The sequence below is a fragment of the Budorcas taxicolor genome, chromosome 5 (assembly GCF_023091745.1).
Source record: "Budorcas taxicolor isolate Tak-1 chromosome 5, Takin1.1, whole genome shotgun sequence".
Classification (NCBI taxonomy): domain Eukaryota; kingdom Metazoa; phylum Chordata; class Mammalia; order Artiodactyla; family Bovidae; genus Budorcas; species Budorcas taxicolor.
This window is the reverse complement of record NC_068914.1, coordinates 160,143,652-160,159,654: the sequence shown is the minus strand read 5'-3', so window position 1 is coordinate 160,159,654 and position 16,003 is coordinate 160,143,652. Positions and strand designations below refer to the sequence as shown.

The 16,003-nt window shown below is 50.9% G+C and overlaps 1 protein-coding gene across 1 annotated transcript; it reads left to right on the top strand.

Annotated features, from left to right (window-relative positions):
- Positions 1-1,233: 1,233 nt before the first annotated feature.
- Positions 1,234-8,229, top strand: LOC128048274 (polycystin family receptor for egg jelly-like). Its single transcript, XM_052640652.1, has 2 exons — positions 1,234-5,943; positions 6,070-8,229. The coding sequence occupies exons 1-2, from the start codon at positions 1,234-1,236 to the stop codon at positions 8,227-8,229; spliced, it is 6,870 nt and encodes a 2,289-aa protein (XP_052496612.1).
- The last annotated feature ends 7,774 nt before the right edge of the window (positions 8,230-16,003 follow it).

The window sequence follows — 16,003 nt, the reverse complement described above, 5'->3', positions numbered from 1 at the left end:
CTTCAATCCTCCCCAGCATCAGGGTCTTTTCCAATGAGCTGGCTCTTCTCATCAGGTGACCAAGTATTGGAGTTGCAGCACTAGTCCATCCAAAGAATATGCAGGGTTGATGGTCTAAATAACTCAACTAAAAGGCAGAGATTGAATGAGTGGATAAAAGAGTAAAACTCTATTAAATGTGGCCTGTAAAACACTACTGATAAACATAAAGACATAAATAAGTTGAAAGTAAATGAATGAAAAAGACAAATGCCACACGGACAACATGCATGAGAAGGCAAGTGTGGTCATTTTATTTTACATGAATCCCCCCCACCGCCCTGTTTTATTGAGATATAATTGACATATAATGTGGCTATTTTTTTTTGATAGGCAAAGGAGAAACTCAAATCAAAGACAGTCACAAAAGATAAACACATCATAATGATAATAGGATGAGATGGTGGAATAGCATCACTGACTCTATGGACATGAATTTGAGGAAGCTCCTAGAGTTGGTGATGGAAAGGGAAGCCTGGCATGCTACAGTCCATGGGATCACAAACAGTCAGACACGACGGACCGACTGAACTGAATGATAATAGACACAATTCAGCAAAAAAACATAACCACAATTGTGTATCTAACTAACAATTAGACCTCAAAAATATAGGAAAAATAAGTTAACAGAATTAGAGCATGAATAGACAATTCCACGGTTACAGGAGGAGAGATTATCATCTTCTCTCAGCAACTGCTAGAACTAGAAAAAACTGCAGAAAAGATACAGACCACCACCCTCTTGACTTGACTCCCAGAGGACAGAGCCCCAACAACGGCAGAAAACACATTCTTTTCACGTGACAAGAAACGCACCATGGACTCAAGACAGACCACACGGTAGACTTACACAAGCTCAACTCGTTCAGAAAGGTAAAGGATCGCACGGAACATTCTGTGACCATAACAAACGGAATTACAAATCAATAACTGCGAGGATTTTTACAGAAACTCTAAGACTCTGTAAGTGAAAGTGTAACTTGAATTCAGAGGTCAGACCCAAACAGGGGCGATGAAACGACTGATTTCCTGGGCCGCAGGAACCCCACTGACCACGCTGACCCCAGGCCACAGTGGCCCCCGAACCACGCCCGCCGTGACCCCGGCCCGCGCCCCGGCCGCCCCGCGCCCTCCACGCCGTGTCCGTTGGCCCTCCGCCCTGCGCCTCCGACGCAGCTCGCACCGGGCGCGGCCATGGGGCCCGGGCCGGCTCTCCTGCTCCTGGGCCTGGGCCTGGGCCTGGGCTGTGGGCCCGGCCGCCGGCCTCCGCCCCCGGCTCCCGCGCAGGCGCCCGGCTCGCCGTCCCGAGGCCTCCCCGGCCCGACGCCCGCCTCGGCCCGGCGTGCCCCGTCCGACACCCGGGCCCTCGTCCAGGCGCGGCGCCCGGAGGCCGCGCTCCGCTCGGTCGCGGCCCCCCGGGACCCCGGGGAGCGGGGCGCAGGCTTTGGCGGCCTTGGAGCCGGCCGCGCCCGCGTCAGCCTCCGGGCCCGCGCGGCCCCGGGCGGCGGCATCGTCCTGAGCGGCCGCCGCGGCCTCTGCCTGCCGGCCGGGCGGCCCCCGAGCCTCGCGCCGCGCTGCCTCCGCGCGCACGTCCAGGTGCGCGCCCGCCGCGCCGCCGCTCACGCCGCGCCCGCGCCCGCGCCCGCGCCGGTGGACCTGCAGCTGTCCGCGCCCGGCGGGCGGCTCTCCCTGCGCTGGCTGTCCCGCCTGCCGCGCTCGCTCGGGCCTCTGGAGTGGACCTTCCGCCTCGGGCTGCTCGGGCCCGCGGCCGCCGAGAGCCGCGCGTTGCCCCGTCGGGCTCTGCACCGCGGCCGGCGCTCCTACCCGGGATTCGTGGCGCGAACCGAGTGCCCCACGGACGGGCCCACCCCGGTCTTCTTAGAAGCTGTCAGCCCGAACAGCTCAGAACCCACTCAGTCCTCCGTGTCCTGTCAGGTATCCCGACCGATGACCTGTAAATTGGACCCCGTGCGGATAAATAGGAACGACGATAAACCCGTGCGACTGACCAGGGACATGGGAGACACCTTCAATGCAACAGTCATCCTCTTCTGTCCAGTCCAAGAGTACTTTCTGCGGATTTGGTATATCTATCCTGTGCCTTATGTAGGGGCCGTGCCTGACTGGACTAAACCTATGCAAAAGCCACCGGTCAAGGTAGATAGAACTTCAACAGTGTTGACTATACTCCCATATTCTTTCACTTGGGGGGTGTATCTGTTTAATTTCTCGGTGGTTGTCAGAACGCGGGATCCCCGGGTTCCAGGGCAGAAGGACTCAGACAGCATCTATGTCGTCATTTTTAGACGTCCCCTGAATGCTGTTATTTCAGGGCCTTCCAACATCACAATTAACTTCACAGATGGGGTGACTCTCAATGGAAATACGTCTTCTGATCCAGAGGAAACAGACCCTCTAGAGAAAGAGAGGCTTAAGTTTCTCTGGTACTGTACCACAAACCCAAGAGACTATGATGGACAAAAAATAACAGTGATAAGCAAGGAAGTGTGTCTCCCGGGGCAGGTTGACCTCAAGTGGACATGGGCCTCTGGTGCTATTCTCACCCTTTCTCCAGAAACACTTCAAGGTGGCCGTGTATATTTTTTCAGACTGGTGATCCAGAAGACCGGCAGGTCAGCATTTGCTGATGCAACGCTGCACGTGCTTCAAGGAGAGCCGGTAGCAAGCATCTCATGTATTGAAAATTGTGACCAGGTTCTGGTTTTATCAGAGAGATTCTCGTTGTCTCTGGATTGCACAGGTTGTACAGCAGGCCGAGATGTCTATCGGTGGTCCATTCTGACGTCTTCAGGTCAGGAGGTGCCATTTGACTGGACGGGGCAAACTTCAACAGGACGGCATGGTGCTTATGTGTCTATAAAAGCTTTTGCTTTCTGGAGTTTCAAGGAAGATAAGTTTTGGATTTCTCTAAATGCAGCAACTTGGAGTGGAGTCACCTTGGTCTTAAGGTATCCTTTCATTATTCGCCATGTCCCTATAACCACAGACTGCAAAATTGTTCCAGAAAAAGGAATTTCCTTCAGTACTCAGTTTGTTGTCATTTGTACTCATTTCAAGCAGAAGAACATTGTTCTTACATATAAAATAATAGTTCCTGATGTACATGGTTTTGGTGAAATCAGTTCTTTGAAAGAGAATAACTTTGGATCCATCCTGTATTTGGGGAAGAGTTCCACATCGCCCCCTTCCTTTCTCCCTGTTGGTGTGTTGGACAGTCATTATGCCTTGAAAATAATTGCTCAGGCATATAATACCTCTCTGGGAGCTTTTTCCCAGGTGGACTTGTATGCCACTGTGCGGCCTCCCACTGACGTAAAGTCATCAACGACTGTGCTGGAGGAGTTATCCAACTTCACCACGGGACCAAATTCCTCCCTGTCCACTTTGCTTCAACAGCAGGATTTTCTAAATGCAAGTTATTTAATATACGTAGTAGCTTCTGTCATGAATAGCATGAAAACTGACGCAAGTCTGCAAGCTGACAAAATTAAACTCCGAGAACACCTTTTCAATCAGACACTCATTCTTCCTATAAACACTTTGGTGAATATTAGCCAAGTGGTTATGGCTGTTACTAAATTAACAGAAAAAACCTCTGAGATCAGCGCATTCTCTCAGAAACTGGCCACGGTGAGGACTTGGCAAGCAAGCCAAGCCCTCCAAGATAGTCATCAGAGAGATAAGAGCATTTCTTCTGAGCAAATAGAAAGTGTGTGCACTGGAATATTAACAACCTTGTCTAACATCCTGAAACTGCTGGTTCATTATGAAGTGTTCGAGGAGCCTTTCCACGTGGTTGAATCTCTAGCAGACACGGTACTGGCTGTGAAGGTGCCAGAGAATGAGACCACTGCCTTGAGGACCTCCAACTTTAAAATGCATGTCAAGAAAACCGAAAAGTGGAATGTTACCAAGTTCTTCAGCACCCAGAAGCACTGTCAGAATTGTTTTTATCCCACCCTAAATGTGAACAGCGTTGCTAGTCTGCCTGCCAGGGCTCCCATCTCCACGATGTTTTGTGAATTTGCGGATGACCCTTTCCCTTGGCTAAATCATGGGGAAAACATTTTGACCCAGGTGGTTGGATTCCGAATGACAGGAGTCGAGGTCACGGGTGACGTGACTGAGATACCACCTGATGCAGTGGAAGTGTACCTCATCAGGAAAAACCTGAGCTTTGGAACTTTCAATCTCACGGTGGGACCCAGCTCAGAGCCTTACGCAGTGGATGAGTCATCGGCAAAGACGACAGGGGCATTCAGCTTTGTTGTGGACAGTGCAGCAGGGAGGGACGTGTTGATCCACATCATGACAGACGTGTCTGTCTTGTTCACGGTGTTTGTGTACGCAGGCCGTGAGATCACACCCAACTCTTTTATGACCAGCTACTTGGTGCCCCATAAAATCCCTCCAATTGCCAACGAGAGTGACCTGTTTGACCCAGAGTGTCCGGTGAAGGAGGCCCGAGTGGTCTGCCTCCCCGCGGCCCTGGTGCAGGTCATAGCTCAGCGAACCGACTCCTCTGAGTGCACCATCGCTGTGATTCTACAGGCACCTCGTTTCGTCCTAAACCCCAATAACAAGTTGGTGAGAATTTCTGTTTTCAGCACTGAATGTTTGGACATGTTTGGGATCCAGAGCGACTGGAGAGAAGACACCTGCGTTGTGGGAGAGAAGACCACTTGGCAAAGAGTGCACTGTATGTGCAAGAACCCACGGCGGGCCAAACGGCAGCTGGATATAATCAAACAGGCCAACCTTCGCCTGCGTGCCCACTATTTGATGGCCAAGGTGATCGTGGTCCCTAACCCTGTGGATTTACGAGTGGAGACCATCAAGAACATCACCCAAAACCCTGTGACTCTCTTCACGGTACTTCTCATTTTGCTGTTGTACTTGATCCTTGCATTCTGGGCCTTGCACAGAGATGAAACGGACCAGTATCTTAGGGAGCATGTGATAGTTCTCCTTGATAACGATCCTTATGATAATGTGTGTTACCTAGTCACTGTTTTTACAGGAAGCCGTGGTGGTTCTGGCACCAGGGCCAATGTCTTTATCCAACTGCATGGAACCGAAGGTAGCAGCGATGTGCACTGTTTAAGCCATCCACAATTTACAACTCTCTACCGAGGAAGCATCTGCACTTTCCTCCTAGCGACACAAAAGGACTTGGGCGACATCCATTCCTTCCGCGTGTGGCACAACAATGAGGGCAGGTCCCCTGAATGGTATTTAAGTAGAATCAAAGTGGAGAATCTGTTCACCAGACACATCTGGCTCTTCATGTGCCGAGAATGGCTTTCTATTGACACATCTCTGTATCGAACCTTTCAAGTTACCCCCCCAGATAAGCCTCTCAAGAAAATGGACTTTTTCCTCATAGATTTTAGTTACAAGCTGGGGAGAAGCCACTTGTGGTTCTCCGTTTTTTCTGGTGTCATTTCTACACCATTCAACAGGCTCCAGAGGCTGTCCTGTTGCTTAGCCATGTTGCTGTCAATGCTTCTGTGTAACATTATGTTCTTCAACCTAGAAAAAGAGAATGAAGGAGAGACACAAGAGTGGAGGTTCACCGAGTTGATTTTGATCGGATTGGAAAGTGCCTTTATTACCCTCCCTGTGCAGCTAGTGATCAAATCTTTGTTCATCTATTCCCAGAGGAGACCTCGGGTGACTCTAAGTGAGGTCACTCCTCGGAAACATCCTTTGAAACCGCCAGCAAGTGAGCACTGGGAAGAACGATTGGGAAACTGGCATGCCTATGAAACTGCCAAGGCAAGCTCCCAGGAGCCTGTGTCTAAGAGACATCGTGCAAAGCCCAAGGCTTCTGTCAACGTCACCTCTAAAAGACAGCCCCCGGCCAAGCAAGCAGAAAGCAAGGTCTCCCGTACCCAAAGCAAGGTCTCCCGTACCCAAAGCAAGGTCTCCCGTACCCAAAGCAAAGTCTCCAGAACTCGAAGCAAGGTCTCCAGAGCTCAAAGCAAGGTCGCCAGAAAACAACACCAGGCCTCCCACACCCAGGGAAAAAATATAAACACTAATAACCCAAATATTGAAGATAATACAAATGTTTCTGTGGAGAAGCAGCCTTCCCAGACCAGGATTGTCCTGCCTCGATGGTGTGTTTGTATAGCCTGGGTATTGGTTTTTCTCATCTGCAGTATATCCTCCTTCTTCATCATATTTTATGGACTCAGTTACAGCTACGAAAAGTCAACAGCATGGCTGTTTGCATCATTTTGTGCATTCTTTCTGTCAGTCTTTCTAGTGCAAATGTCTAAAATTATATTTATCTCAGCCTATAGAACAAGTAAGGCCAAGTACGGTAAAAACCTTCCGTGGATCGGCAACTACCGCTTCACTGAGATCAAGCTGCGTAACACGTGGAAGGACCCAGAAAAAATGCAAAGGAGCCATGCAAATGTCATGGAGCTCCGAAACTCAAGAATGTACCAGCCTCTCACTCAAGACGAAATCACGATATTCAAAAGAAAGAAGAGGATCAAGAGAAGAGCTTTCCTGTTCCTGAGTTACATCCTCACTCACTTCATCTTTCTGGCTCTCTTGCTGAGCCTAGTCGCCGTCCTGCGCCCCACTGACAGCTTTTACTATAATCAGTTTATTCGGGACCAGTTCTCTGTGGATCTGGCAGGCGTGGCCAGGCTGGAAGACATCTATCAGTGGCTGAACAGGGTGCTGTTGCCTCTGCTCCACAATGACCCGAATCCCACGTTTTTCCCTGACAGCTCCTCTAAAATCCTTGGCCTGCCACTGATGAGGCAGCTGAGGGCACAACCTGGAGAGATAACGTGTCTGCCGGCCAAGAAATTTGTGGAGGGCAGCCTCAAAGGAGAGATTCGCTGTCACCCCGAATATGGCATTGACCCAGAAGACACAAAAAACTACTCTGGGTCATGGAATAGAGTTAGTAAGCGGGACACTGACCAGACGGCCGGAGGGTTTACTTACAGGCCTCCAGAGAAGAGGTGGGCGTACTCTTCCTATGGGCTGCTGCACACCTATGGCTCAGGAGGATACGCCTTCTATTTTTTTCCAGCAGAGCAGCAGTTTAATTCCACACTGAGGCTCAGCGAGCTCCAGAAAGGCCACTGGCTGGATGAGAGGACCTGGTCTGTGATAGTGGAACTGACCACCTTCAATCCAGACATCAGTCTCCTCTGCAGCGTCTCGGTCATCTTCGAGGTCTCTCAGTTAGGTGTTGTGAACACAAGCCTGCATGCGCACTCCTTCTCGCTCGCTCATTTCAACAGAAAATACTCAGCCGACTCAGCAGAAAACTACCTGTACTTGGCCATCTTCATTTTCTTCCTTGCCTACACTGTTGACGAGGTTTATGTAGTCACACAAGAAAGGACTGCCTACGTGCAAAGTGTATACAATTTGCTCAACTTTGCTCTAAAATGCATCTTTACCTTGTGGATCGTGCTCTTTTTCAGGAAGCACTTCTTGGCCATCGGTGTAGTTCGGGCTTACCTGTCAAATCCCGAGGATTTCATTCCCTTTCACGCAGTGGCTCAAGTGGATTACACCATGAGGGTGATTCTGGGTTTCCTGGTGTTTCTGACGATCCTGAAGACGCTCCGGTATTCCAGGGTCTTTTACGATGTGCGTCTGGCTCAGAGGGCCATCCAGATTGCCCTTCCTGGCATCTGCCACATGGCATTGGTGGTGTCCGTGTATTTCTTTGTCTTCATGGCATTCGGGTACTTGGTGTTCGGGCAGCATGAGTGGAACTACAGTGACATGATCCACGCCACCCAGACCATATTTTCCTACTGTGTCTCAGCTTTTGAGAACACGGAATTCTTCAATAACCGGGTTCTCGGGGTCCTCTTCCTCTCATCTTTCTTGCTAGTGATGATCTGCATATTGATCAACTTATTTCAGGCAGTGATTTTGTCTGCCTACGAGGAAATGAAGCAGCCCGTGTATGAGGAGCCCTCAGAAGAGGCGGAAGCCATGACTTATCTGTGTCACCGGCTAAGATCTGCTTTTTGCTGCCTGTGCTTCAAACCCAGGGCGGAAGACGAGCCCAGGTTCTTCATCAACATGGTGTACGGGCAGCCAGAGAAGAAGAGCCGCCGCTACCTGGGGCTGAAGACCAGAAACATCAATGGGAAGAAAATGGTTTACCTCGTCGTGTGATCCGTGGCAGTGTCGAGGCCCACAGGCAGGTTTCTCCAAAGGCTCGGTTTCTGGGGTCGAGGGGCGTTTTGTGGCTCAGTGTGTTTCCCACCCGCATTGTTCACAGTGCACCCCGCGTCTGGACGCGTCTGCAGTGGGGGCCTCCACGCTTGGGACTTGAAAGGAGGGTCAAGGGCAGTGTGGCCTCTGCGGAGAGAGGAGGGCGACCATCTGTGAGTCCCGGGTTCATTTCTCTTTGTCTTCGAAGTTGCTGTCTTTGGCACCGACTGCAGTTTAGAGGGTTAGAGACCTAGATTTGGGGGAGGGAGCTGAAAGGGCCCCCAACCTCATCTCAGCTTGTCAGAAGCAGCAGGTGAATGCTCCTGCTGTCCCGGCCCCTCTCCCACCGAGGCTGGGAGGCCAGGGCTAGTGGTTGAGGGCAGAGCCCAGGTCCCTCGGCCCTGCTGGCCCTTCCCTTTGCTGATGGGGCTGCAGAGCCTCCCCGCCTCCTTACTCCCACCACACACACTCCAGCTGGGCAGGGCTGGAGGGGCCTCGTGAGGGGTTCCAGGAGTGGCCCTTGTGCCTGGAAATGGCGGGATGTGGACCAGGGCGCAGCAAATTGAAGCTTCTCATGTGCTCTTAAGGCCACTGCAAGTTATGGATGTATCATATAGTAACGTTTCTGACCACGAGACATGACTTTTGTTAAACAAAGGGATGTGTGTAACACACACACACACACACACACACACACACACACGCTGTGGGGTTTACACTGGAAAGCAGTAATATTCCATGTACTGTTCTTGGCATATATACTTTTAGGATTTGGGCTTTTGGTTATTGTTGGCCTGGTGGATTATTTAGAATACACTGTTTAAGAAAATAGGCTAACAGCTCTTGTATTTTCACCCCAAAGCATGTTTCTTTATGTAGATGCCACTTTAAGCTTGATCAGAATTAAATGTGCGATTTCTTCCCTGAGGCCTTGCAGTGATTTCTGTGACGGGGGTGGGTACAGAAATGGCACCTGCTCTGCAAATCCAGTGCCAGGAAAGGGGGACCACCTGCAGGTGGTGACGGTACGTACCAGGTGTTTGTCACTCGCTTGACACACTGACGGTTCTCAGCTGCACTGGAACTGTTGTCACACCGCGCACCTTTGCAGGGACGGGCACGTGCGTGTGTAGGAGCCTTCCATCCCTTTCTCCCTGGGGCGGTGGTGATCTTGCTTGCCGGCTTAGATAACGAAGAGGCTTTGTGCCTTGCCCCAAACCAGCCAAACTGTTATGGTCAGAAGCTCAGTTCTGGCTTTTCTAATCCCTGGTGGGAATTCATGGGTGTGGCAAGGTTCTGGCCCAGTGGTTCTTAGTGAAGTGCATGTTCCAGGAGTACTGTTCTTATTGTTGTTCAGTCGGTCAGTTGCGTCTGATGCTTTGCGCCCCCATGGACTATAGCACACCAGGCTTCCCTGTCCTTTACCATCTCCCAGAGCTTGTTCAAACTCATGTCATTGACTCGGTGATGCCATCTAACCATCTCATCCTCTGTCATCCCCTTCTCCTGTCCTCAGTCTTTCCCAGCATCGGGGTCTTGCTAATGAGTCACCTCTTCGCATCACATGGTCAAATTACTGAGCTTCAGCTTCAGCGACAGTCCTTCCAATGAATATTCAGGACTGACCTTCATTAGGATAGACTGGTTGGATTTCCTTGCAGTCCAAAGGACTCTCAACAGTCTTCTCCAGCACCACAGTCCAAAAGCATCAATTTTTGGCACTCAACCTTCTTTATGGTCCAACTCTTACATCCATACATGACTGGAAAAACCATAGCTTTGACTAGATGGACCTTTATCAGCAAAGTCTCTGCTTTTCAATATGCTATCTAGGTTTTTCATAGCTTTTCTTCCAAGGAGTAAGCATCTTTTACTTTCAAGGCTGCAGTCAACATCTGCAGTGATTTTGGAGCCCAAGAAAATAAAGTCTGTCACTGTTTCCCCATCTATTGCCATGAAATGATGGTCCACCTCATGTTCCTGGGTAGCACCTCTCATTATCTCCCGACTTCAATCCCTAATTTCCTATGACTATAGCCTTGACCAGTACCTGTCTGTAGGGGACTGGTGCTGGGGTCCACGTGTGGGCGCCTGCAGGAGAACAAGTGTGAAGGGAGGGAAGGGGTACCCCCACATCACCCCTTCCTGCTCCTGTGGTTGTGACCCTTCACCTTTAGGTCACCCTCTGACTTCCTGAACCATCCTGCCATCCACAAGTGCCCACACAGATGGCACCCAGCAGGAGGGCCCAATGCCAAGGTGTCCAGGGGACCTTCCTGCAGCTGGCCCCCTGGGAGGTGACACCTGGTCCCCCAGCACAGAGCCAAGAGTACCATGAAGTCCCCTGTGACCCCCCCCAAAGCCCTGACTCGGGACTGCATCACAGACCCTGTCACCTCCTGTCAAGTCCCGCCTCTATATGTGAGCCCAGAGGTCTGCAGAGACCCATGAGCCCTGTGGCACCAGGAGGGCACCGCTGCCCCCTGGGGAGGGGGAGGGTGCTGGGAGCCCTCCAGGACAACGTCTGGGGGAAGAGCCCTGCTGGGAGCTGGGCAGCAGGTCTGTCCAGGCAGCACGGATGGTGCTCAGGCAGCCTGGGGAAGCCTGGCGCTGCCGTCTGTGGGCTGGGCGGCCTTGGCCTTGGCCTCCCAGAGCCCGGCTGCCCTCCTCTGAGTGAGGAAGGGCTCAATGCCTCATGGCATGCATCCAGCAGATGGACCGGGCACGTCCAAGTGAGGGCCACCCTGAGCCAGGCCCAGGAGCAGCCTTCACTCCCGGGTACATGGTGGTCCCTCCCGGGGCCTCAGTCTTTACTCCTGGGAGGGGACGCGCTGGAGGAGGGCCCTCTGAGTCAGAGAAGCTGAGGCCCTGGGGCCTGCAAGCCAGGCTGTCCAGGGTGCGTCCAGGGTAGCGGCCAGCCAATGAGCCCCAGCACAGAGGGAGGGGCCAGGCCTGCGGGAAGCACTTGGCATCCCACCCAGCTCTGTGCCCTTGGCTGCGGCTCCCTCTGGTGGACGTGGTACACAAGAGAAGGCCTGGCCAGCAGGCCCCAATGCCAGGTCAGGGAGCCAGCCTGCTGAAATAAAACTTCTATTGTATATAAGAAGCTAAACTTCTTAGGACGATCTGTGGTCTCTGAGCGGCCAGGACACGCGCCGTATTTCTTGGGGCCTGGCTGCCCCGGAGAGTCCACCTGTCCCTTCCGTGTGCCCAGGGCCCGCACTCATCTCTTGGGGACCTCGCCCCCTCTGGTCCCCAGGAAGGTCGGATGGCGCTGCCAGCCGCGCTCCAGGCAACCCCGGGGATGCGGGTCGGCGGGCGCTGTGCCCAGGGCGGCCTCCGGGTACCTGACAGTCGCGCAGCAGTGTGGGGGCCGCCATGGTGCGCGCGTGGTGCAGGATCTGCGCTTCGCCGCGACCTTCCGCGTGGGGGCGGGGTGTCGAGCCTCGGGGGCGGGGCTGGGGGCGGGGCTGTCCCCGCCCACTACTTGCTTCCGACACACCCACCGCGCCAGGAGGGTTACCCTACAGGCCCGGGAAACCCAGGGCCACCCCAGGCTGGCAGCTTTGATGTGAGCCCCCACCTACCCGATCAGACAGGAGCCAGGGGCAGCAGGGGCAGAGGGCGGGCTTGCGGGTTTGGTGGGACGAGGGAGTCCCTCTCCATGGGGACCCTCTGAGAGGTGACTGCAGAGTCCCCTGGGAGGCAGAGGAGCCCTGGGGCAGCGGTCCCTTTGGACAAGTGGGACCAGGGGGCGTGCTGTAAGGGCCCCAAGCCTGGGTGCCTCTGTCCTGGGTGTGGCCTGGACAGTTGCACAGGGCCTCACACTTAGAAGGACCCCGTGCTCGCTTTAAAGCTCTGCTGTGGTCATCTCGACACTCGTGACCATCTTTGAACAAGGTGCCTGCATTTTGGTTTTGCACAGGGCCCTGAAAATCATGCAGTCGGTCCTCTGACAGCCCACGCATCAGCACGTGCATCTTCTCTGAATTCCCCACAGCTCACCACCTCCACGGCCACTAACCCCAAACTGAGTCAGGACCAGCTCACTCACGTACCCAGTGTTCTTGCAGCAGGCAGGCCTGTGCCTTTGGTTTTCCTGGACCCCGCCTAAGAGGCCCCCATCCTTTCAATCCTGTCCACCTGCAATCTATCTCCCACACAGCAAGACAATGCTTCCAACCTGGAAATCAGATCAGGCCCTTCCCTGCTCAAAACCCTCAAACACTCCCCAACCCACTTGAGATAAAATCCAAATACATGACCACGGTCTCTGAGGCCCAGCTTGCTCTGGTCACTGGCCGTCTCTCCAATGACATCTTCTACCACTTCCTCTCCTCTCTGCTTCCTCAAGCCCCACTACTAACCTTCTCTCTCCTTCCTGCCACCCTGCATTTGTGCTTACAGCTCCCTGTCCTAGTTATGCCCTTCCCTAGCCCTTTGTGAGGCATGCTCCCTCATTTCATGCTGAACTGTTCGCTCAGAGGGCACCTCCTCGAAGAGGCCTTCCTTGATTCCCCATCTCATCCTCATTTTTCTCTCTTTAACTGCCTTATTTTTCATCTTATCACTTATCACACTCAAAATCCCACATAGTGTATCACGCTTGGGTTAATTTTGATTGTCACTCACTCCTATTATAATGGAAGCTCCATGGGAACTAGGCTTAGTGATGAAGCCTAGAAAAGTGCCTAGTATATAGTAGGTGCTAGAGAACGCTGTGTGAAATGACTAATGTTAAATGAATTAATTGGGAATGAAAAGCAAAAAATCAGAGATCAGAAGGGGTAATCAGAGATAATAAGAAACAAATAATTAGATGACAGATCTAAACCAAACGTATCAGTCATTATATGAAGTGCTGAGAGTAATCACTTTAACTGTAAACGGTCTTTGGTTGTTTTTTCAGTTGCTAGGTCCAGTTTATTATTTGCCAAGACATGGAGTGCACCTTGCCAGGCTCCTCTGTCGTCCACCATCTCCCAGAGTTTGCTCAAATTCATATTCATTGAGTTGGTGAAACTATCTTACCATCTCATCCTCTGCCTGCCCTTCTCCTTTTGCCTTCAATCTTTCCCAGCATCAGGGTTTCTTCCAATGAGTTGGCTCTTCTCATCAGGTTCCAAGTAGTGGAGCTTCAGGATCAGTCCTTCGAAAGAACATTGAGTTGATGGTGTAAATAACTCAATTAAAAGCCAGGGATTGACTGAGTGGATAAAAGAGTAACATTCTGTGATATGTTGCCTGTAAAAGACCACTATAAATAGGAAGACATAAGTTGAAAGTAAATGAATGAAAAGGCAGGTTTTAGGTTGTTTTAGAAAAAGCAGAGGAACCAGAGATCAAATTGCCAACATCCGCTGGATCATGGAAAAAGCAAGAGAGTTCCAGAAAAACATCTATTTCTGCTTTCTTGACTATGCCAAAGCCTTTGACTGTGTGGATCACAATAAACTGTGGAAAATTCTGAGAGATGGGAACACCAGACCACCTGACCTGCCTCTTGAAAAACCTGTATGCAGGTCAGGAAGCAACAGTTAGAACTGGACATGGAACAACAGACTGGTTCCAAATAGGAAACAGAGTACGTCAAGGCTGTATATTGTCACCCTGCTTATTTAACTTATATGCAGAGTACATCATGAGAAACGCTGGGCTGGAAGAAGCACAAGCTGGAATCAAGATTGCCGGGAGAAATATCAATAAATTCAGATATGCAGATGACAGCACCCTTATGGCAGAAAGTGAAGAAGAACCAAAGAGCCTCTTGATGAAGGTGAAAGAAGAGAGTGAAAAAGTTGGCTTAAAACTCAACATTCAGAAAACGAAGATCATGGCATCTGGTCCCAACACTTCATGGCAAGTAGATGGGGAAACAGTAGAAACAATCGCTGACTTTATTTTTGGAGGCTCCAAAATCACTGCATATTCAAAAGCAGAGACATTACTTTGCCAACAAAGATCAGTCTAGTCAAGGCTATGGTTTTTCCAATAGTCATGTATGGATGTGAGAGTTGGACTATGGAGAAAGCTGAGCGCTGACTAATTGGTGCTTTTGAACTATGATGTTGGAGAAGACTCTTGAGAATCCCCTGGACTGCAAGGAGATCAAACTAGTCCATCCTAAAGGAGGTCAGTCCTGGGTGTACATTGGAAGGACTGATGTTGAAGCTGAAACTCCAATATTTTGGCCACCTGAGGCAAAGAGCTGACTCACTGGCAAAGACCCTGATGCTGGGAGGGATTGGGGGCAGGAGGAGAAGGGGACCACAGAGGATGAGACAGTTGGATGGCATCACCGACTCAATGGACATGGGTTTGGGTAGACTCCGGCAGTTGCTGATGGACAGGGAGGCCTGGTGTGCAGGTGTTCATGGGGTCGCAAAGAGTCACACAGTACTGAGAGACTGAACTGAACTGAACTGAGCTGAAATGAATGGAAAAAAAAATGCCACTGCTGGGAGCCAGCGTGAGGAATCCCACCCGTGACAAGCTCATGTGGCAGAGGCCTGATGGGCAAGGCGAGTCAAGCCTCAGGTTTTCCCCCTGGTATTTCCAGAGCAGGTACCCCCAAAATAAGAATCTGCCTGCCTTGTACTTTTCCACTCTTCTGACACACTCTGGAAAAAGTTAACTCAGGGCTTTAGTCTTCTGCATTTGAAAGGGTGTTTCAATCCAAAAACCCCTCTGATGACTTTCTAGCCTGCCTGCAGGACTCTTACAGCTGCGCATGTGATTGTGGCCTCCCGTGGGAGGCATAGGAATCTTAAAACATCCTAGGAATGTAGGGGCTTCCGAGGAGTCAAAATCATTAGAACAGGACTGATTAAAGGTTTCATTTGTTGAGCTAATACTTGCTGCCAAATTTTCATATCTTTTATTTGTAGATATAGTTGGTATATAGAAAAACAGATAGTAGACCCGGTATTAGCAACATTAGATCTTTGAGTTAAGTACTTTCTTTGTTATAACCCACTGCACCTTTAGGAATGTAACTTTATTTAGTATTTGAGGGTGATGCAGAGTAAAGAAAAATCACTTCTAGGGAAAAGGAGTTTTCTGGTTGATAGACCATTATCCAGGAAGAGAGCCATAAAAATGTTAACAGGCCTCCTGGCCAGAAGATAACGTAAACCACCTGAGACCTTTTGTATATGGGAAGATATGCGAAAAGAAAGCCTGGTCTCAATGAGGGTCAGGACTGCTGCCCCTGCATAACTCTGCATATTCCATTATTTCTTTATGTACAACTTGGGGTATATAAGCTGATTTTGAAAATAAAGTCTTGAGTCTTGCACCGATGCTGGGCTCCCCATGTCGTTCTTTTCTACCTTTTTTCGGCTGAATTCCCATCTGGAGCGGGGAGGCTCACCACATCTACTTACTTCTCCTGGCTTCTAAGACCCACGCGAAAGGGAGCCTAAGGTGGGGCACCCTTCGATATTCAAGTGGGCGCCGGTGGCCTAACGTAGATGGTGCAAACCTCATCTCGAGTTTTATTGGTTTTCCCCGTAAACCAAGTTATTCAGCATCATTTTCTCCACCTTAATTTCCTACTATACTATTTCATCCTAATCTAATCTTGTATTTCTAAATAAGAGTTTTCCTCACCTATCCGTCTCCCCTTCGAATCACCCTGGATCCACCAGGGCTGGACCCCGGCATGCCACATAGACAATAAGCTTGAGAAGGCCAGTGTTGCAATCTTATTATCCTTCATTCCATTGCCTTTACC